This window comes from Barbus barbus (assembly GCF_936440315.1).
Source record: "Barbus barbus genome assembly, chromosome: 15".
Lineage (NCBI taxonomy): Eukaryota > Metazoa > Chordata > Actinopteri > Cypriniformes > Cyprinidae > Barbus > Barbus barbus.
This window is the reverse complement of record NC_136743.1, coordinates 14,296,910-14,321,015: the sequence shown is the minus strand read 5'-3', so window position 1 is coordinate 14,321,015 and position 24,106 is coordinate 14,296,910. Positions and strand designations below refer to the sequence as shown.

The 24,106-nt window shown below is 36.2% G+C and overlaps 1 protein-coding gene across 3 annotated transcripts in view; it reads left to right on the top strand.

The window, feature by feature from the left end:
• The window catches only part of LOC306880846 (V-type proton ATPase subunit H-like), a 63,705-nt gene extending 41,623 nt beyond the window's left edge, over nucleotides 1-22,082 (top strand). For 2 of the 3 annotated variants that reach the window (XM_079434631.1, XM_079434632.1), the window contains exons 9-14: nucleotides 1,000-1,192; nucleotides 6,929-7,107; nucleotides 7,190-7,315; nucleotides 13,362-13,463; nucleotides 14,961-15,074; nucleotides 21,713-22,082. In XM_079434631.1, coding sequence (XP_079290757.1) covers nucleotides 1,000-1,192; nucleotides 6,929-7,107; nucleotides 7,190-7,315; nucleotides 13,362-13,463; nucleotides 14,961-15,074; nucleotides 21,713-21,779 — 781 coding nt within the window. In that variant the 3' untranslated portion in view covers nucleotides 21,780-22,082. The remainder of the gene's footprint in view (nucleotides 1-999; nucleotides 1,193-6,928; nucleotides 7,108-7,189; nucleotides 7,316-13,361; nucleotides 13,464-14,960; nucleotides 15,075-21,712) is intronic. The other variant, XM_079434633.1, reaches the window with a different exon arrangement.
• The last annotated feature ends 2,024 nt before the right edge of the window (nucleotides 22,083-24,106 follow it).

The window sequence follows — 24,106 nt, the reverse complement described above, 5'->3', positions numbered from 1 at the left end:
TACAGTAAAAACTGTAATATTGTGAAATACTTTTGCAATTTGAAAATAATTGTTTTCTATTGTATTCTGTTGTTTTAAAATGTAATTTGTTCCTGTGCTGGCAAAGCTGAATTTGACATCATATGATCCCTCAGAAATCATTGAAATTGATTTGTTGCTCAAGAATACTTTTATTATCAATGTTAAAGACATTAAAAAGAACACCATTTATTTGAAATCTTTTAAAAATTCTAAATGTCTTTTTTGATGAACGCATCCTTGCTAATAAAATGATCAATATCTTTAAAAAATCTTATTGACGTATATATGTATATATTATTTATAATGTATCATTTATTTATAGTTGTATACACTATAGTTATTTATAGTTAAGTTTGAATTATTTGTTTATTATGTTTTATCATTTAGATTTATTTAAAATTGTATTATTTAATTAATTGTTACTTAACTTATTTCATTGGCTAGGAAACACTTGCTGTGTTTGAGTGAAATCGCTTTGAAATTATTTTTAAATCTGTAACTAGTAGTCTGGAAAGGGCATGATAATTGATTGGTCAAATGGAATAGAAACCCTACACATTATTTTTTTAAAGTTGCAGCACACAATTAACAGTGTGCTCTACTCACGCCCCTTTTATGCTCCCCATCCCCTTACGTATTGAAGAACAAATGGTGTAGAACAAGAAAGCATCTCTTATTGTCCTAGCAGGTTTTAGCCCTGTGATCATAAAAGTTATTTTGTTTGCTAGTGTACAGACAGCGTAGAAGACAGGATAATGAGGCTTCTCTGAAGATAATTTTATTTTTCTTGCCTCTCAAGTAAAATTTCTTTCATGTAATGGTCTCATTATACATCACAAAAATGTGGGTTCTCATTTTCCCCTCATCTCACCCATCAAACCATCAGGGCTTTATGAAGAGCATCCTCTCAGCACACCATTAGGGACGAGATGCCCTACTGTTTTCTAACTTCGACTGTTCTGTCTGTCCATCTTTCAGCATCACAGCAGTGTTGAGCAATAAGTGTGGCTTCCAGCTGCAGTATCAGATGATCTTCTGCGTGTGGCTCCTGGCATTCAGCCCGCAACTCTGCGAACAGCTGCGGCGCTATAACGTGGTACCGGCGCTCTCCGACATCCTCCAAGAGTCTGTCAAAGAGAAGGTCACTCGCATAATCCTGGCTGCTTTCAGGGTATGTGTCATGAAGCGCGTCTGCTTCAAACCGCACTCGTTTGCAACCCAGTGTCCTTTCCCCAAATTTTCTTTTTAAAATCAGCCTCATGCCTTAAAAAAAAAAAAAAAAGCATCAAGCATTTGTAGGACCCTGTTTAATAGGGCTTTTATTTCAGCTCCCCTAAAAATCTGATTGACTCAGCTGCAGTAAACCAATAGGTTATTTCACACTGACGCCACCCCTGAATCCTCTCAGATACACACTCCTACTCCATCACTCAGCCGCCTGCTTTCTATTACAGTGAAATCACAGAATAATTTGCAATCAATTATGTCACTGTTACTAGTTCCAACAATCTGAGAACAATAGCTAAAATGCATCCATTATGCTTTTTTTTTTTTTAAATGAATACGCTTTTATTATTTTTTGATACATTTTTAAAGGAATAGTTCACCCAGTGGATCCTCCGCAAGTGAATGGGTGCCGTCAGAATGAGAATTTAAAGAGCTAATAAAACATCACAAAAGTCCACAAGTAATGTTAGTGACCCACAAGATGCCTATTTGTAATAAATAAATACATCAAGACATTTTAAACCATTTCTTCCAGCTAAAATATGAGTCCCCTATCCATAATATTGCTTCTGAAAAAGTTGTCTCTCCTAAATCAAGAGAAAAATATGCAGAGATCAAGATTTCTTTCAGATTGTTTTTTAACAAACACACAACTTTTCATTTCACAAGACATTAATTGATGGATTAGAGACTAGAGTGGATTATTTGTGGATTATTGTGATGTTTTTGACGGCACCCGAAATTTCTCCTAATCTATTCTGATGAAGAAACAAAGACATCTGCATTTTGGATGGCCTGAGGGTGAGTATATTTTTGGGTGAACTATTCCTCTAATATTTTGTTTTGTTTTCTTATCATTTTGTTGTTTTGATTTCTTAGTATTTCATTTTACTTTCCCCACATTTGCTTATTTAATTAGTAATCTAGAATGTCCTTATTTAAAATTAAACTTTCAAAAAATAATTGAATTCTAAATGTTTTCAAATTCTTTATTTAATTACAGGTTGAAAAGAGATTTTTTTTAGTGTGTTCTCAGACTTGTCAACCCCACTGAACATCTAGTGACGAACAGTGCACTTTTAATTGGTTTATTTAAAAAAAAAAAAGGTCATTAGAGCATAATTTGAACTGTTGTGACCTCTCGCACTTAAAGCGTGAAACATTTTTCAGAGCCATAACATATTAGACACTTGCGAGAAAGACACTTAACCCCAATCATGTACAAGGCACCATTGCTGCAATTAGAGTGCTTTAAGGAAATGGATTGCAAAGCATCTGTTAAATGAAGATAAGTAAAGGCACCATATAAACATATCTCTAAAAGCACTTAATGAATGATCATTAAGTCTGATGCCAGACTATTTAACTGATTGTTGGTTTTTTTGGTGTACAAATAATGAATGAAACAGTGCATGTGCTGAATTCATTACAGATGGATGGGTGTGTCTGTTTTCTCACTTTTTTTTAGATCAGGGCATCGCTCAGCAGAAGGTGTCCTCTTCAAAGTCCATTAGCGGATCACTCACTCTTTTATTCTGAAAGGATTTAATTTAACCAGAGCTTTCATGATGAATATACTAAGAACCCCATTATTACCTTATTAAGGTTGCAGATTGACAACAGCGCTCATTTTAATCTCTTCCACACTCTAGCGTCATCGCCCATTCAGTGCTTAGTTTTTAGAGACTAGAAATGGAAAAAAAAAAAAGGTCACCCCCACATTGCCCTTCCTGCTAGTGTTGATCATTTGAATTAGAATATAGTGCTAGACCAAATGTAGTCCTAAGGCATTTTATCTTCCGTCGAGCTTATTACTTTTCCACTGCCGGCACATATTTGTTTAATACATAGCCGAGGCACAAAAACAGGCTGCTTGTTACTCTTATTCTGCATTTCATTTTCCTGCACATGGCGTTCATAGTGCAGGCTACATTTAATGTTCAAATTAGCCCTGAAAGCTGGGCTCTGTTGTTGGTATTAGAGTTGTGTAATGAATTCATTGTCCATATCGCTGACAGTATTGAATTAGAGTGCAGCGCTTCATTCATCTCACCTGCTGAAGAGCTTATTAAGTTGTCCTGACTAGGTATTCTTTCTCTGTGCCTATCCATGATTACATGGCTTCCATTTTGCAGCTATCAATGAATCTGCCTCTGCACATTTGCCATTATTTATGTTCCACATTTGTACGCTCTTCCTCACTTTTATTTATAGTATTGCCTAAAGCAATACTTTAAACACTCAGGATTGAGGATATTGGTCTGTAGTTTAGCCTAGTTGCGATTCTTTATACGTGTTAATCAGCTTATTATTGTAGCTGATCATAGGTCTATTTTTATACTTGTAAAGCAAATATTCTTTATTCTTATTATTATAGAGTTGTGATTACACAGGAATGATGTCACTTGGTCTGTGTAAATTCTCCAAAGAACAGATGAAATTAAATGAATTAGACTACAAATATGACGGATGAATACATTATAAATAAACATTAAAAATATAGCCATTTTCTAGTTTATTTAAAGTGCCTATATATAGTATATAACTGTCTGTCTGTTGCTCAGGCAGACATCAGCTATCATCCATCCATCCATCACTCTCTCATTCTGTCTGTTATTCGATCTAGTGAACTAGTGAAGTGACATACTGCCAAGTATGGTGACCCATACTCAGAATTCCTGCTCTGCATTTAACCCATCCAACGTGCACACACACAGCAGTGAACACACACACACCGTGAACACACACCCGGAACAGTGGGCAGCCATTTAAGCTGCGGCGCCCGGGGAGCAGTTGGGGGTTCGGTTCTTGCTCAAGGGCACCTCAGTCGTGGTATTGAGGGTTGAGAGAGCGCTGGACATTCACTCCCCCCACCTACAATCCCTGCCGGCCCGAGACTCGAACCCGCAACCTTTGGATTACGAGTCTGACTCTCTAACCATCAGGCCACGACTTCCCCTGCTATCCATCATTCTATCATTCTGCTGTATGTAAAACTGTTTTCTTTCGTTTTTCAATTCTGAGTCTGTCTGTCTGTCTGTCTATCTATCTATCTGTCTATACGTCTGACAGTCTATCAAGCTATCTAGCATTCTATTTACGTCTGACATTCTATCAAGCTATCTAGCATTCTATTTAGCTGTCTATCGTTCTATCATTCTACAGCATCTAACACTCTGTCGCTCTATCATTTTCCAATTCTCAATCCGAGTGTCTTTTTTAAAAAAAAGTTAATTTACTCTCATGCCAATGAACCACACTTACTGCTCATTCATCAATGCCTTATTTCCATGGAATGGGAAAGCAGTGTGTAAGTATGCATAGATGCAGAATGTCACAGAGGAAGGTGTAGGATAGCACTGTGCTAACAATCCATCATCTTGTTAACTGCAGCTGTACATTGGGCTAATCAGAGTTCTGACCTGTTCACCATGATTTATTATGTGTTGCAAAACAAGAATTAAAAGGCCAGAAATTGTGTTACAAATGTATGAAGAGAACTTCCTCTCTTGTGTCAGAGAATAGTCACATTGTATTGGGTGCATCTGGAAAAAGATCTGATAAGGGATGTGACTCGCCGTATATGGCAATGAGAATGAGAATAGCTATGAAGCTTTTGTTTAAAATGGAGAAATGTGTCCGGACTGCATAAAAAAATTTATGTTTGCAGCAGGACTGCCAATATCAAGACCTGTCAAACTGCCTTACAGCAGTCCGCAATGAAACAAAACATTAGGCTGCGGCAAATTAAAATGCCTGCACTGTTCATCGCCTCTTCAAAATGCATTACTATTGTAATTCAACACTGCAGCTATCGCTCTATTAGGAGTCTGTCACTGCCTCTTAATATGAAGTCTTCCTTTGCAAGCTTACTTACTCCTCTTTTATATCTTTGCTGTCCTTCATACATTCAACAGCTTGATAACCTTCCTGTTGGACAGCTGAGTGTTCTCTGACTCTAATTGTTCAATTTCGTCAGGGGCTTTATTGTATAATAATGTCACAATTCTGGTGATTAAAAGCTGCTAGGAAGCAATGAGATGCCTAATTATTACTTGGTTTCTACTTCACTAGCTTCAAATTGAATTGTCTCAGTAACAGCGTTTCAGGCCTATTTGAAATGAAATCTGGTTCTGTTTCATCAGTTATCAATACTTAACCTGTTTGAGAGCTCGTCTTCTTAGGCTGCTTGTGGAATGAAATGTATGTGCCACCTTGAGTCTATCATAAAACCTACAGCTAAACTTTATTAAACCAGCAGACATGAAAGGAAAATATGATTCATTTAATAATTTCCTTTCTTTTTTTATACATCTGAGCAATCTCATGTCCATTAACTTTTTTTTAGAGTAGACGCATGAGTTGATTTGATATTTCACCCAATTTGATCTAAGCAATTTAACTTGATGACTACCGGTAGCATCTGGAAGAACAACTTAAGAGGAATTTTCCAGTAATGCCAGAAAGGGCATATTTTCAAGGCTTGTATGAGAGTTTTCAAAGAGCAACACCTAATTTTAGTACAGCTAAGAGCAAAGGCTTTTAAAAAGGAAGTCAAAGCTTATGTTAGCATTTCCTGCCAAATGAGCCATGTCCATTAAGACTGTAATGAATTCGGAGAAATAAAAGCACTCGTGTTCCAATATGGCATGTTATTTTCCTCTTCAAGTCACATTGCTTAGTGCAGGGGTTCATTTTTTTGGTTGTCGAAAGGGGCTGTGTCAAATGGGTGCAAGTAAAACATCTTTGCACGCACTATGTGGTTGAACAAAGCTTTTTTGACCTTTTTTAAAAGTAGAAACTCTGAAAAAAATGTTAAATGCATATTTAAAATTTAAAGCACTGACTTTCTCTTTACAACAGTCTCAACAATTCAAATAGTAATTTATTCCAAAGCTCTGCAGTGTCCCTCTTGCTGGAAAATAGTCTTGAATTTACCAAATCTTTTGACTGCAAAAGACAAGGACACGTCTTAAAGGTTCAAGTTAGTTATTCAACCACTGTTGATCTAAAATTTTAAACAACTTCAAGGTCATCTTTTGTTTTGAATATCATCTTTATTACTAAACACCATGGTAACATGGTATCCACCTTCAAATGAAATCTGATAAAAGAACATGATTGTTATAATTTAAATATTGTGAGAGATATCTATTTCTGAATTATTGCATTCATCACAGTATATTTTCATTCATTTCTTTCTTTATTGTCTCCATAAGGAGAAATTTCTCTTGAGGAGTCAAGAGAGCAGATTAACTTACAAAGTTACAAAACACACACACACACAGATCAGCTCATATTTCTTATGGAGAATGTGGCTTGGATCACCAATACTTTTAAGGCTCTGCTTCTTTACAGACCTCTCAAAAATCTCCTGAAGAGAAGTTAGGGGCACCATACCGATTATTAACACATTACCTCATTTTGAAGTTGTGACCTAGATTTAACATACACATTACCAAGCCATATTGTAAAAGCGTAACACATAATGGATTCAGCAGATCTATAGAACAGTAACATGATACTTGATATTTGATAACATGATATTTGATGGATTTTATTCTAGAAATCCGAATAAATTGTGCTTAGATTATTTTCAGAACTCCTAGTGCTTATTATCCACTTGAATATTTTCTACAATAACAAAATTAACTGGTTTCATGTTTGTTTATTTCTGAAGAACCTGCTGGAGAAGTCTGCTGAGAGAGAGACCCGTCAGGAGTACGCTCTTGCCATGATCCAGTGCAAAGTGCTCAAACAGCTGGAGAACCTGGACCAGCAGAAATATGATGATGAGGACATCACTGATGACATCAAGTTCCTCCTGGAAAGACTGGGAGAGAGCGTTCAGGATCTCAGGTAAAGCCCACATACTCTCAACATGTTTTCAACAGGTTTCTTTTTCCTCACATTTATACTGCTTTCCTTCTTCCTCTTGTAGTTCTTTTGATGAGTACAGCTCTGAGCTGAAGTCTGGCCGTCTGGAATGGAGTCCAGTGCACAAATCAGAGAAGTTTTGGAGGGAAAATGCAGTTCGCCTGAACGAGAAGAACTACGAGCTGCTGAAGTAAGAAGCATCTGGTGTTAGGATTAAGGCTGACCAGTAGGTTGTTGTATAACTTGCTGAAGTGTGGATGCCAGTGGATAGTAGGGCTGGGCTCATAAGTATGTCTCATAAGTATCGCGATGTTGACGTCAACAGTCAGGTAACAGTTGATTATCGACATCGGGAAAAAAGACAAATGATAAACCTAGTAAGTTGCAAAAAATATTTTACATAGCCCCATAGTCACCATACAGGTCTTTTTGCATGCAATGGGAATCGAAAAGCTATTCCAATTTTGGAAATCAGATCAGGAATCAAATTACTTGATGTAAAATTTAATTTAGATTCTGCTTCTCAATTCCTGTATGTGCATTTATTGTAATTTCAAAAGATTCAACTGCAAGAAGATGAAATAGAACTCACTTCTGCACTCGCTAGCTGTTTTCTTTGCTGCGCGCAAACACTGGACTGAGCTCTCTTTCTTCCATTCTTACACATTTGAATCGACAAATACACACAGAATTACTATATCAAAATATCCCATAAAAACAATCGGTTATGTCTTCAGTGCCGTCTGTCATGAATGTTAATCAAAGAACAAAAGAAAAGAAAATCCCTCACTGATCTTGACTTTTGTAACCTCAGTTTGCGTTGTATTTTGATTAATAAAATAAAAATGAAATTTAAATTACTCCTGCTTCTAAATAAATAAAGCAATTATTTTTATTTCGTTAAAAACGGGCCAAATGAGACCTCCGAACTAGGCTACCAGAAAGGGGGAAAAAAACACCTTAACGTTTTTGCTTAGAATTCGTTTTTAATCCCTGCATGATTTTGGTCATACATGATGAATATCAAATATGTTATAGCTTGACGACAAGTTTAAAAACAACGCTATAATTGTTATAATCAAAGAAATTTGATGGCGATGGCGATCGGGGTGAGTATGGCGCAGTGGATAAGACACATGCCTTTGGTGTGAGAGACCCGGGTTCGAATCCACTGTGAGACACCAATGTGTCCCTGAGCAAGACACTTAACCCCTAGTTGCTCCAGAGGCGTGCGACCTCTGACATATATATAGCAATTGTAAGTCGCTTTGGATAAAAGCGTCAGCTAAATGAATAAATGTAAATGTAAATTAAACTTACCATCATGAAATGTGTCTAGGCCAAAAAGAAAGATAAACATCGGAAAAATAGGTATATTTTATTCAAGACATTAATAGGCTATATGACATCAAAATGCATTCATCATTCTTACAATCGCTGCTAGAATGTCCAACGTCACTGCATGATGAACTTAAAATTGGGTTCTATTATTTTTCCTCAACATTTCTCCTCACAAAACGAAATTCATTTCAAGAACAAATTTGATAAGAACAGAGTGGAAATTATTAACAACAATATTTTCTGTTAGTTTAAGCACAAACTAAGAAAAGTAAAACCATACTTTAATTTGGCAATAATTTAGACCAAAGTGAATATGGTGTGTGTTTATGGTGCATGTCGGCAATGTTGTCTCGGCGGGGGCGGGGCGTGGTGGAGGTGGGGCTTGGGTAGACGATATCACAATATTTTGTAAAGGAGACATATTATGCCCCTTTTTACAATATATGATATAAGCAGGGTTGGGTATCGTTCAAAAATTTTCGATACCGGTACCGATACCGATACTTTGAGTTCGATACCGGTTCCTGAACGATACTTTTTTCGATACCAGTTTTATGAAATCAGTTTTAATAAGATTACATTATCTCAAAAAAAAAATTTTTAATGTTGATATTTATACAGACTCAAAGCCTCATCTCCTGAGCCACTGCACAAAGGAACAAAATATATCCAACACAATAAATAAATAAATAATTTTAATAAAGTTCAAATTGTTTTCAGTTTACACATCTGTTAGGCTACGTTTACATTAGTGTGTGTTCATTTTAAAACACATCATCACTTCTAGGTTGTTAAAGACTTCAAGAAATGTTAAATCTTCATCCACTTTCATAAGTGGGTGTTTTATTTTCTTTCACCACATGTTTTATTGTTATTAAATTCTGGTGTAGTATGTCTAATTATTTGAATGCATAAAAACAACTTAAGTTTATTTAAATTTATTCTTAAAATAGCCTAATGAAAGGTTTTATTTTTCCTCAGAATTTCTGTGTTCTGTATCTGGTTTTCAAATGAAGACATAAAACATTAATTTAATTTCTTTAAATTATTGAAAATCAAAGTTTATTTATTTTGGCAAACAAAGGGGGTTTACTATTAAAATAAAAAAATGGAATAACTGTTGTGTGATAATTTCTAAAAAAAAAAATAATAATAAAGTTTTAATTTTAATAGTAGCCCAGTAGTAGTAGTATGTACTGTCCGCTGAACAATATTAATTTATTTCTGCCGCAGTGTCTTCCAAGTGAAACCGAACTTTTGACGGGTTTCCGGGAATACCTTTACAGTTCTGTGTGTATATGATATGACGCAAGTTTTACTCGAATCAAACGGTAAAATGCTCATTAATTGACTCTCACAGCAGGTCTGGAGATGTTGTTCTTGTGTTTATGTCCTCATGTAATGAGGCGGCAGACGCTGAAATCACCGCGAGCGTCACGCGAGCTTCAGTCTGTGTTTAGTAAACAAACTGCGCGATATAGAGAGCAGACTGCTCCGTGCGCTTTAGAAATGCTCTCGCGGATGTCAAACACTGATCAATCAGCACCGCGCCGCTTCTAGTCAAACACACCTAGTGCTGCAGGATTATATGACGGTGATGAGATTAACCCCTTAGGTATCGAAATTTGGTACCGAACGACAAGATGTTTTTCGATACTCGGTGGTATCGAGGCAATTCGGTCGGTACCTAAAAAGTATCGAACTCGATACCCAGCCCTAGATATAAGTCTCTGGTGTCCCCAGAATGTGTCTGTGAAGTTTCAGCTCAAAATACCCCACATATCATTTATTATATTATCTTGAAATTGCCTATTTTGAGTGGAAGCAGAAACACTCAAATGTTCATGCCTGTTTCTTTAAATCCAAATGAGCTGCTGCTCCCGCCCCTTTCCAGAATAGAGCTGCGCCATTTCAGCCGTACCTGCTAAAAACATCTGTTTTGGTTCTGATTATCATGTTTATTGTGCTGAAATCATGCGTTTTAAACCATACGAGTTTAAACTTCTGATATACGGTTTTCTGAGCGCATACATCCGAAGCACACAGCCAGAAAGCGGCTGTCACAGCATGTGAGTAAACTAAGTTCTCATTCACACACAAGTTTACGTTAAAACACACACGAGTTACAAAAACTGACAGTTATGTCTGTGAAGGTAAACAGCTGGGAAATAAATCGCATGATTATTAGATCTGTGTGGCAGCAGCATACAGTAAATAAATCAATAAATCCACTGCTCTCTTGTCTCCTCTGAGGCAGGGACTAAATAGTGTTCTGTGCTCGTCTGTGCAGCCAAAGGCAGAACAGTTAGCATGTTTTTCGCAAACTTTCACCATGGCATTTGAACTGGTACACCTCTAATCAAAATGACGGTGCAGCGGGTGGAAACTTACAGATTAAGGGGCGGTAATATTACAATGAGATCCCTTTGCCACGTCACTAAGGGAGCGAAATCAGATGCGCTCGTTTTTTCAGAAGCTTGCAGAAAAAGGCTTACTAAAATAAAGTTACTGCGTTAATCTTTTTCACGTTTCCTTGGTTGGTAGATGCACTGGGGACCTGATTATAGCACTTAAAACCTGGAAAACGTTCACGTTTAAGGCGATTATCAGTAAGATATTTTTGACATATTACCCAGCCCTAGTGGATAGTGACACTGGCATTTAAAATGCATCATTATTCTCAAATGCGCTATAACTAGTAATAAAGAGGGAAAGATCACCTGCCTTTTGGAATCTACAGCATTGTCACACCAAATCATAGAATGTCATAGAAAATCACATTTATTGTCTGAATTTTGAAATAAAATCAACAGAATTTGAGATTGAATCTGAAATAAAGTATTTTTTTTGTTTCTCCACAAATGCTTAATTGTAACTTCCACTTCAGCTGATAGAGTTACATATCATTTACTGGTTTAATTACTGGTTGTGTGAAAATTGTTAACAAGTGGCCAATCATAATTTACAGTTGTAGTGATCCATTTTATAATATTTGCTTAACTGATCGAGTTTTTTTTTTTTTTTTTTTTTTTTTTACCGAGAAATACACAGGTCTTGTCCTGTTAAAATAAAGAAGCATGTTTACTTGAAGCACAAACTTGTATAACATATTAAGACTTGTGTTGTCAATTTATGGTTGACAGAAAAATCTGTTTGCCAGTTTACCCCAAGAAAACTTAATTCAAGATACAGTGGCTGCAAAAAAACATTTGAGTGCTTTTGATTTCTCAAATTTCCCTCACTGTTCCCCCATATTATTTCTAGGGCGCTCTCCACTCTCCTCTGCATAAAATAGTAACAAAGGCCATAAATACAAAAGAAGACAAAAAAATGATTAAGAATATATTAATGTGAATGTGGCTGCTTTAAAACATACGTGATATCATTCACATGTGTGAACAGTCATAATTATTGCTTTTAGTTCTCCCTGCTTTTAGAATAAAAAGATGTTAGCAGGGGTCAGGTGTTCAGAGAGGGACTGAAATGATTTTTGTAGTATTGAGCAAATGGTTAAATTACTGTTTTGAACCTACTGTACTGTTTTTACACAAATTGTTTTTACTGTCTGCATCACATTGTCCATGTTCCTCTTCTTCCTCTCTGGTGAAGGTCCTACAAGTTGAAACAAAAGCCGAGTATCAGCGATTGAAACTCTCATTTTCATTGTCTCTCAGTAGTTTAATCATGCATCAACTCGACCCTTTTGACAGCTCCGTTTAAATCCTAATCTACTCATCTCATTCCTCTCATCACCACCCTTTCCACAATCAGCACAAGGCTCCATTTCAGCCCTCAGCAATTTGTTTTATTTCAGTTCGTCTCCCTTTTCTTTCCCTCCATCTCTTGCTCTCAGTGTGCAGGTTATTTGTAGCGCTTGAACCCTCTCTCTCCATTCTGCACGATTGTTATAATTTCACGCTTTCATGCAATAGAGACCAGTCTCATACTTGACATTGTTTTTGAGGAGAAAAAGATTGAAATTATGTTCCCCAGAGCAAAAAGCGTCTTGTTCACTACAAAATAATTTTCATAAGCAGTATTTTTATTGAAAATATCTCAACATCCATAAAATAAAAATACTTGAAGATGTGTTTTCAATAATATATGATGAATTACAAATCGTTAATCTCACAGAATATATATTTCTATTCAACAAGGATGTATTAAAATCAGCAAATGTGACCCCGGACCACAAAACCAGTCAAAAGGGTCATTTTTTTAAATTGAAATGTACACATCATCTGAAAGCTGAATAAATAAGCTTTCCATTGATGTATAGTTTAAAGTTGTCCAAATTAAGTCCTTAGAAATGCATATTACTAATCAAAAATTAAGTTTTGATATCTTTACGGTAGGAAACATGGAATATTTCCATGATCTTTACTTAATATCCTAATGATTTTTGGCATAAAAGAAAAATCTATAATTTTGACCTACACAATGTCTTGTTGGCTACTGCTAAAATAACAAACAGTTATTTTAAATTGTAATATTTCATAATATTGTGTTTACTGATCAAATAAATGCAGCCTTGGCAAGCATATACATAAGAGTTCTTTCAAAAACAATTTAAAAAATCTAAAGTTTTTTGGGCCCACTGTATATTTTCTGAAAACAAGCCATTATTCTTTTCTATTAAATGTATCTGGTTGATGTTTAAATCTTTTTACTGAAAAACAAGGCATAAATACTGTTTATTGAAACCTTGTTTTACAGTTTTCCAATACTGAACTAACAGAACCTTTCATGTTTTCCTGGACTGTGGTAGACGCCACATCTCCAGCTGTACAGTACCCTGGGATATATTTGCTCAACGTGGGTTTAGTGTTGCCCTGGAGGTGTTACTGATTGCTTTTGGGGCCCTGAAATGATTGTGTGTTTGTGCTTCCTGCCAGGATACTGACCAGGTTGTTGGAAGTGTCTGATGACCCTCAGGTTATTGCTGTTGCAGCTCACGACGTGGGGGAATACGTGAGACATTACCCTCGCGGCAAGAGGTGAGCGAGTTTCCTTCATCCTTCATACATAAATGACCATCTCTCCTACTCTGCGGCTCTACAATTTTATGAAAATCGCCCAGGTTAAAGTTATTACCATCTGTGGCAACTGCTTGCATGCGATGATATCGGTGTCAATTTACACTTACATCACTTCAAAGAGAGCAGCATATTAACTCGTCCAGGCTGACCTATTGCAAGATATTGGCCAAGCTTGCCATTTATATTGTCGGCACGTAGCATTCATGATCGGCCAATCAATTTTAGACTTAAGAACGCTATATATAGTTTTCCTCTAAAAGTAGAGTGATCCGCCACTTGTGTCCAACTCCGCTGTGAGTGGCTAACCTTCTCCAATCCAGACCATCCTCCCCCTGAGGTCATCCTCTCACAACGCACACTCTCGCTTTCCTCTTCAAAACACCCCCATCGTTCAAAGAAACCGCGCTGGTCTCGTTGGTTTCATCAGCCCTGGAACAATTCACTCCAGAACAAATTAGCTTCTGCAGGTGAGCATTTGTCCCAAAAGAATTGCACTCATTTTGCGACAAGATCTGTCATTCTATCCTTTTGTCGTTATAGCCTTTTGTAATTGTATCCTTCTGTCTGTCTGTATCTATAGTACAGACAGCCCTCAAGTGGGAGCATAATGGCTTTGTCTATAATATTTCTTACAGAAGGCAACATTTTTCTACCGTGAACATTTCAGATCAAGTTCAAAATGACTTTAAATGGAAAATTGTAAGTGCCATTTAGCAGTTCTTACAAAAGCGCTGTTAGATAAGCTTGAGCTCTTGTGGAATCTTTCACAAAGCATGAACGAGAGTGTGATTATGGAACCTGATAAAAATTCAGCTCAGTGTTTGTAAATGCTTGAATAGCAGCTCTAATAATTTTGTTTTATTTTGAAAGGATTCATTTGTTGACATATTATATTATATGTTATATTATATAATATTATTTCCAGCTGCATCAACGAATCAAATTAAAATTGACTGTGTAAAACTGAACATTTTGTGGTGTAACTGATATGATTTTAAAGAAGGAAAAAATGATGAAAAATTATTACATTTTTATAAAATATAAAATGTTATAAAATAGTTCATTTATGAATTAATTCTTATTTATTTACTTTACATACAACATTCTTAAAAGGGCACATTATCATCCTAGCATCGTTGCAAGTTTTGCAAGAAGGACTAATGTTTTCCTTCACATTTTTTATAAAATGTTATTCACATTTTTGTCACATTTTCTTTGGAAACTGACTTTTTTATTGACAGATAAGGACTATTTGAGCTGATGATGAAGGCTTTTTGATCTTTTTGAGCACTGAAATGCCTTTTCATTTTAATGATTGGAATTTCCAGAAATAATGCAGCTGTTTGTTCTGTTATTCCCAGAGTTAAATTTAAAGCCATAGAGGCCCTGTGTTATTACGCATCTTGCAGAACATAATAATCTGGAACTGCATCTCTCTGCTTCTCTGTCCTTTAGGGTAATCGAACAGCTGGGTGGTAAACAACTAGTGATGAACCACATGCATCATGAAGACCAGCTTGTCCGCTATAATGCCCTGCTGGCTGTTCAGAAGCTCATGGTGCATAACTGGTACGTTCAACTTCATATGCATTAATGAATCCAAAATGTATGTTCAGCTCTTATTTATTACATGTTGCTATTATATATTTATTTACAGGATATTCACAAAAAAATCTGAATCTCTTTAACCTAACATCTTCACAGCAGTTCTGATTGTTGTATTTATTCCTCAAGCAAAACAGCTCCAGTGTTTGTGCCTGACGCAACATTGCCCTCAATAGTGACCTGGAATAGAGCTTTCTCCTAATCTCTCTGCTACGCAGTTGTAATTTTCTCACTTCAGCATTGCATAATATAATGAATTATTCAGTGGACCATTGTGTCTTTTCAGCATTAGTTGATCTCTGATTAAAACCCAGCGCACAGAATAAGTTAAAAAAAACATGATTAACTTCTCCATGCATGTTCGATGTGTTTGTCAGAGCGGCGAACTGTTGAATCAAGGCCGACGAGGCACTGGCTCAGGTTCAGGTAGAACAAACACACCCTAACACTAGTAGTTCATTATTGTGTCTGCATTCATCCTTAGGAGCTTCAGATTACTCTTTAAACGGGGATTATAAACCTCAAAGGCCCCGGCACACAGCATGCGTGTTTAGAGCACAATAGACGTCTACTGGTGTACATTCTGTGGTGTCATGAAAAGTAATTGTTCGCTTTCAGCGTTTCATTACAGTGGCTTTAAATCAGCCTTCAAATTGAAAGTTTAGCACCAAATTGAGCAGAATACAAGTCACTTTAAATGCTGCCTGAGTGGTATAGATCTCTCCTGCATAGGGAGAATGTGGTAACACGCTCCATAAAGTATCTCCGAATAATTCATCTTTATCATCGGCCACACTGCTGGAGAAATAAATTTATGGAGGCCGATGCTCAGGGAAGAATTTATGTGTTAGTATTTATACTGTGAACCCAGACAGAGGGTTATTAAAGAGCTATTGAAATGATTTTATATATATATATATAATCATTTCAATAGCTCTTTCATTTCCTTGCTTGGGAACAGTTGCGTTTGCTAATTCAGACTCAGTGGATCGTGGCAATTATTAGTCATTAGCTAAATGTCTCACATGTAATTTTTATTTTTTGTAATAATGTAATGGTTGCATCTTGGTTCTAGTCTCTCAGATATGGACCCAGAGTTAAAAGGGAACTATTAAAAATGGCAATTGGGCTGCAGAGGCAGAGAGCACATGTATTATATGAAATTCTGAAGGGAGGTGAAGGCCAACTCTTATTTGTATTCTTAATTGGAGGAGGAAATTACAGGGGATGTAATTGCCGGATGATTGAGTTAAGATTTGGTGAACGTGGTTTCCAAGGTGCTCTTCAGAAGAGCCATACAAGAATGGCCTTTCACTGCTTCTTCTCAAATGCCATCTTTGCAATCCAGTTGCATCCACAAGTGCCATTTCCTTTTGCTGTACTCTTCTTGAGACATTTTTATATTGGTGAGGTATGTCTTCTATTATCTAGCATGGTTTTGAGATGATGTTTCATAGAGGAGCATCTGGTTTCCATGGCATTTATTTATTTTTTTTTGCATAACTTGAAGTTGTCTTCGTGGTTTTTTTGTGTAAAGATACTAAAAGGTTATTTTTCTTTGTTGTTGTTGGGGTTTTTTTTGGTGTAGTGCTTTTTTACTCTGAGTTGGATACAGAAAATAACAACAACAAAAAAAGCATGTGTGCGTACAGTTTATTTTCCCCTTGATAGATATGGTGCTGCCACCACACTATGGCTGTCGCTTTTTCCCATTCTCACTCCATAGAGCCTGTTTTGGTGTCATGGCAACAGCCGGAGGAGAAGATGTTTTAGTTGGCACATTTCTAGATGGCTGACTTTGCATGCTGTTAGCTTATTGTATCTGTACCATCTGGGTTAACCCCTGGAGGTGTGCCGCTGTGTGTGTAGAAATTCAGCCAGTGGCTCCGTAGTCTTGAGATGTTGGATGACAGTGTTTAATCTTTTTTTTTTTTCATGTTTGTTTTGCACAAACCTTTACGCACTTAAGGACTTCATCTGCGGTCTGTCTGATGCAGCTTAGCGTGAAATCTCTCAGATGTGCTTCGCTATTATGAAACTTAATTTTATTCGGAAATGAAGTCCTGATCGGAATAACAGAAAAATGATTAAGCAAGAGTTCACTGCAAAACAAGACCAAAGATGATTACACCTTTACTATGTCATGTGCGTCATATCTTTATCGTTTAGAAATTATTTATACAGTGAATGTGGAAAAATTTGAAGAGAAATTGCATAGACATCCAGGTTTAAGACATTATATTATTTTATAACAGACACACACTATCTATCTAGATAGATAGATAGATGTGGAGAAATGTAAAGGAAAATGGCATAGACATTCAAATTCAAGGCATTTTATTACAACATGCCCATTTTCTATTTGAATATATTTAATATATTGTATTATGTTATTTACTTTCTCTGATTTACTTTCTTTCTCTGCTACTTTCTCCAGCAGCCAATACTCCAGTCTTCAATGTCACATGATCCTTCAGAAATCAGTCTAATGTGCTGATTTGGTGCACAAAAGAATATTTATTATTATTTCATATAATAGTTGTGGGTGACCCTGGACCACAAAACCAGTCGTAGCACGGTTAGCAATACCCAACAATACATTGTATGCGTCAAAATTATCGATTTTTCTTTTATGTCAAAAATGAGGATATTTTGTAAAGATCATGTTCCATGAAGATATTTTGTACATTTCCTACTGCAAATATATCAAAAGTTAATTTCTGATTAGTAATATGCATTGCTAAGGACTTAGCGATTTTCTCAATATTTAGATTTTTTTGCACCCTCAGATTCCAGATTTTCAAATAGTTGTATCTCATCCAAAGTTTGTCCTAACAAACCATACATCAATGGAAAGTTTATTTATTCAGATGATGTATAAATCTCAATTTCAGAAAATGTACCTTTATGACTACTTTTGTGGTCCAGGGTCACATTTTTGTGGAGACCATGATACATTTTCCAAGATTCTATGATGAACAGAAAACATTTATTTGAAATGTAAATCTTTTGTTACATTATACATGTCTTTACTGTCACTTTTTACCAAGGTAATCCATACTTGCTGAAACTTTTTTTTTTTATTTCTTTAAAAAAAAAATGGTAGTATATATGAATTTAGAATAGTTAATTATACCTATTTGATTTCTGATTTATGTTATATTTTAAAGCATCTTGAATACAAAGGCATCAACACTTTATTATTTTAATTCAATATACTATAAATATTGTTTATCCAGCTGGGCTCAGGCATCTTGTCCAAAATTTGTACAGTCAGTATACCAACATGCTTTAAAGGTGCATGAGAAAAAAAAAAAAAAAGTAAAACCTGTCACACATTGTGTAATTTTAAAATCATGATCTAAAAAATTCTATTAAAATCTGAAAATTTAAAAGATTACATTAGCATATTAGCTGTAATAACTAAACTGGCACATTTACAGAAATGCTTAATAATGTGCACTGGCCCTTTAATTCCAAACGAAATAAAGTATGCTTAGATATTTATTTTAGTACCATTTCTAAAGACTTTATAATATTCCTTAACTTTTATGAGACAGTGGTGCCATGCCTTGAGAATTCAGTATTACCGTTTCTTGAACTCAGGAACTCTTGAAATGGATAATTCTAGAAGCTCAAGTCCACAGAGTAATAGAGCATTCATTTGAATCCTCTTAGTCATTAAAGTCTCAGACACCTAAGGACGCAGGTAGATTGTTAATCAGCTCTTCAGCTTTGAATTTTATTTAGTAAAAATGCATAGTGTTGTTGATGCCTGGTAGCCACAACAGAGTCGTCTCTATCTTTTCAGCTTTCAAAATCAGCCACAGCTCTTCAAACACAAGGTCGGCATGGGTCATAGTCATATTTACCGCAGGTTGAATGAATAAGGTCACAGACATAGTCAAGCGTATGGATGAGTCTACCGGCTCTCACTGTATATTCGGGATGAATGAGGATGAAAACTTGCCTTGGGCAGGTTAGCGAACTTTTCTTGCTGTTCATTATAAGACCTTGACATTGAAAAAATGAAGGAATCAGTTAAAGGTGTCAGTGAAGAAAAAGTTAAGAGTCTCCTGAAGTCATCATGCTGACACGTGACCCTCACATTCATCTTGTGGTTTGGGTCGATTGCAGGTTTGGCAGAAAATTGAATGCAAAGTGCAGCTGATTGAGCTCAGTGGAGACTTTGCTTCAGTCTGATTGTTGTCTGTGTCCTGTTTGTTCTGGAGGACTGTATTTTTGTGAATTTTTATTTTTTTCTTCTTCGATGCCATTCAGTCTAAAATTCTGGGACCACACTGAAAATGTAAGATACAAAGTCTATTTTAAACCTGGGAGAACTTACTAAATGAATGCCTCAGACATGACTCTTTGGTAGGAAATGAAAGTAGATTTCATTATAATGATTCATTTGTGAGGTAATGTGTTTTTCTGCATACCCATTTTAGACTGCACTAAAATTTCTACATTATTTATTTTTTATTCATAAGGTGAGGGGCCATTTTACCCTTTAAAGTGAAGACCTTTATGAAAGTTTTTATAGGGCATTTTAATATATGAATGTCATCTACTGCTGATCTTTATATTAGCTTGAAGCTTTACTTCAATTAGCACAAAGCAGTGCAACTAATCTGGCATTAATATTCAATTAGCCATGTTCCACAGACAGACCTTATGGTGCTGTGTAAACTATTAGCTCAGCTTCTGTCCATAGCTCTATCATTTTATGAACTTATGGTGCCTAAATTCATCATTAAGTACATCAGATTTCAGGCACTTTTCTCTATAACTGGGATTTCTAAACTTTTTATCAGCCAAAATGTGCTTGAAGTAACCCTAAGATTCTAAGTTCAAATTTTGATAATTTAACAACGCATTCATGCTTACGGTGCTTTTATGCCAGTTAATGGTCACATTACATTCAGGTAAACATTCTGCCTCAAACTTCTAATTTGCTGCTTATTAATAGTTAGTAAGGTAGTTGCTAAGTTTAGGTATTGGGTAGGATATAAGGGATGTTGAATATGTTCATGAAGAATATTTGCTTTATAAGTACTAATAAACAACCAATATGTTAATAATAAGCATGCAACTAGATAATAGTGAGAATTATTGTTACCCATCTGGTATAATGCTGAAAACTTATATCCACAAGAATGTTTGGAAATATGGGAAATGTGAAAATAAAGTGATCCATGGTGAGTTCCCAAATGTATTATAAGCGACCTGCAGAGATGGAGTTCATATGAAGCAGCATTTACTGTGAAGCAAAAAGCTGAATACATGAGCTGCTTATGTGTAAATGAACACAAGTGCCGTGCTTCAATCATGCAGTGCATCCGATTTTGAGATGTCAGTTTTATTTGAATTAATTATGCAACCCTATTTATTAAAATTTTTACATTTTATGGCTTAATTAGTTTTTAGCTTTTTATCAACTCCCAAACCCCCTGCAGTTCCACTTGGGAAACCCTGCTCTGCAGTTACTTAATACTCCATATCTCCATAACAAACCCTTGTTTTGCGAGCTAGCTGTGAACATATTAGCTCAATTAATATACAAATTGGCAGTCAAGCTGTTATTATTCCTCATATTTTATGCTGTTTTATCTCTTTTGCTGGATCCCCAATGAATCAGCCCTCTGATTCTCTCCTTCCATCTCGCCGCTGATGTACAATAGCACACTGCTTATCTGCTTTGTTTCCATGCAAATATCGGCTGATGTGCTGAAGTCAAACCCAGTAGCTGTTTGACAAGCCGCCAGAAATGACAATTAATGAATGACAGGTGTGTGCTAATGTAGTCAATTTGCCCATAAAGAAAAAGAAGACCTGAACTCACATAGTTGTCTCTGAACTCGGATGACTTCAGAGCCTGCTAGATGAACTTCTCGACACCTTCTGCATCATACATGTTAGATTTTCAGCAGATGTGGTAATTGCTTTCTTGGATACTGTTTATTCTGACATGAATGATGCGAGATATGAGGCATCTGTTGTGTCTCGTTTCTGAATTACATTCTCCTTGATAAGCTGTGCAATCCTCTCTGAAGCACCTGAGGCCTGAAGTAAAGCACAATGCTTAAAAAAGGTCATGGTTAAGGAGAAACTGTTACGATATTTGACATAAAGACAGGAAACGCTGACGGCTTTGGCTCGACATCAAGATGGTGGACACTTTGAAAGGATTTAAATGACAGATAGCGTTTCCCAACAGTTGAGAAACCACAGGTGCCATTCAGAATTAACTCTCTCTGGTTAAATGGCATTTTCAGTAATCAAAGAGGAAGGAATCAAATCTTGTGAAGATTATTCAGGAAGGCAGGGTGAATTGAATATAGTCAAACAGCTGTGGTGGAGCTGTAGGAAAATGCTGTGATCAAGCTTGCATGTCTTTTGTAGTCACCTCTTTCCGCACGCATGACATTTTCTTTTTCTTTTTTCTTTCGCCGAGCTTAAAGTGGCGGCTCAAAAACCTGCTATTTTACTTCCATAAAGGCTCGAGGAATATCTGGAAAAACAAAGAGGTGCATATCAGAGGTGTTCAAAAGATAAACAGGCATAATCATTCTGTGCTCTTTATTTATTTATTTTTTCAGGGAGTACCTGGGGAAGCAGTTGCAGTCCACCGAGCAGTCGACTCCAGCGGTGGCTGCCCGAAGCTGAACTGCTCCTGTGCTTGTGTGTGAAACGGTGTGTCTGATCCTGTGTTCTTGGTGTGAATGTAAATCTGTGCTATATAAAATGGACATGTTAAACAAAAGCAGAGTTGATGTACTGAACCCTAAATTTATGATTTACTACTTCTTTGTTGTGCTCCATGTTGTTGTGTAAAGTTGTGCGTCCTTATAATAAAATCACATTAAGTGATCAAAACAGTTCACAGAGTAATATTAAATGTTATTTATGTCTTCGATGTAAAACAGTGAGTATGCATTCCAATAAAGACTACCACAACTGTTTCTGTTGAAGAGGGTTTATTTAGTTTTCCATTCAAATGTCAATATTTTTTTGTTTTATGGGTTTTTTTTTTAGTTTGTTTTCTATAGATTTTCTTATATTTTATAAAAATGTAATTTTCATTCAAAATTGAAATCTCAGTCTTTGTGGTTGAGTTTATCTATCTGTCTGTAGATACGTGGATTAAAACAATGTGTGTGGTTATTTCTGATAGATAAATTGACTGGCAGACAGAATCATAAGTCTGATTATCTCAAATTTGTTTTTCTCAGAATAGATGGAAAAAATCATCTGAAGTTATTTGCACTTCATCCCAGAAGCTTATAGAAACACAGATTGATTTTCTGTGATGATGTATTCTTACTCCAATATCAGATTCATATGATAATCCTTCAATATCGGAAGTCCCTGGACCATATCATTTCTTTCAGTGTAATAAGCAATACAACCACCTTCAGGTCATAATTTTATTTTCTGTTTCACAATGTTTTGCTTGTGAAAGTGCACAAAAACTGTTACTAAACAGCTATTGCAAGCTCTTTTTTTTAGATCATAAACTTTGCTCTAAGGGAATATATTATTAACCTTTAGGAGAGCTTTGCTCTTTTGAAATGATGAATGTGTCTTTATAAACAAGAAACTTAAGTGTCTTGTAACAATACTATGAACCTCAGATCGTGAAATATGATTTCATAATTTCATGTTAGAGGGCTTTTCATTTTTCATATTTCCCATTTGACGTATGCCAGACTTCTTATGACTGCTTATATTGATCTGCCTCCATTTTTGGAGTGCAATGCCCACAATCAAGATCCAGTCAACAACCATTGCACAGAACCAAGGCTCCACCCTACATGTTTTCTTTATAGATAACCATTACACTCGATGTACAGATTTATTTTTTAATATTTTAAAATATCCCACATTACACACAGTTCTAAAAATGTGTCGTTCAAGTTAAATCTCTTAGGCCCGGTTTCACAAACGGGGCTTAGCTTAAGCCAGGACTAGGCCTTAGTTAAATTAAGACATTTAAGCAACTTTTACAAAAATGCTTTAGAAGAAAACATTAAGGTGTGCATTTTGACACAGAACAATGACACTGACATATTTTAAGATATGTCAGAGGAATATATTTTCAGTTGAGACAGCTCAAACTGGGACTAGCTTAAGCCTTGTCTGTGAAACTGGGGGTAAGTGTTTGTTTGTTTTTTCTCTCTTCCACTGCCCTGCTTCTTGCATTTTAAAGGCAAAAACGTGTTTTCATGAACGGTCGGGAACATCACAGAAATTTTAACTCCTCATTCCTCAGCTTCTCAAATATTTCCAATCAGATTCATGTATTTCATTTCATGTCACAGTGGGCCTTTTTACACCTTTTATGATAAGGTGTCACACCTGTGTCATTCGTAAACACAAACCCATTTGCCAATTTGCTGCATTCCTTGTGCATCCCATTTTTTAAATAACCTCCCAGAACCTTTTCCATACACGACTGGGCAGAGCATCAGACGAGAGCAGATGCAGCCACTTGGGTAATTTGTGTTCAGTTGCCCTCTCTTCTCTCTCTCTGTCTAAATGGAAAACAAGCTGTAGCTGTAGCACTATCGTTTAGCAAATAGCCCAGTACTCGATGTGCTTTATGGATGTCCAGATAGAGATAACCTTCAAAGCCTATTACTACCACACTATCTGACAGATCCACAGCGTATGTGGTTATCAACGCATTCGGGATGTGTAAAGGGTCATTTGAATTCTAATAGGGTCATCTTAGGCCTCATGAAACAAGGTTGTTAGTGGCGTTATCAGATGTCTAATTCAACCTTGTTGGGAAACTTATTTTCTTTCACACCTCTGTCCTATTCAGATGCTGCTTTTGTGTCAAGAATGATTTAACTCACATCTACGAACCCACATCTCAGCAGCGCTGTATGGCATGCCAGTGCTTGTGTGACACTTCCCACACTGAGTGGCTGTTTTAAGTAATGTGCGACGCAGACATCCTTTTGCCATAATCAATGATGAATTTGTGT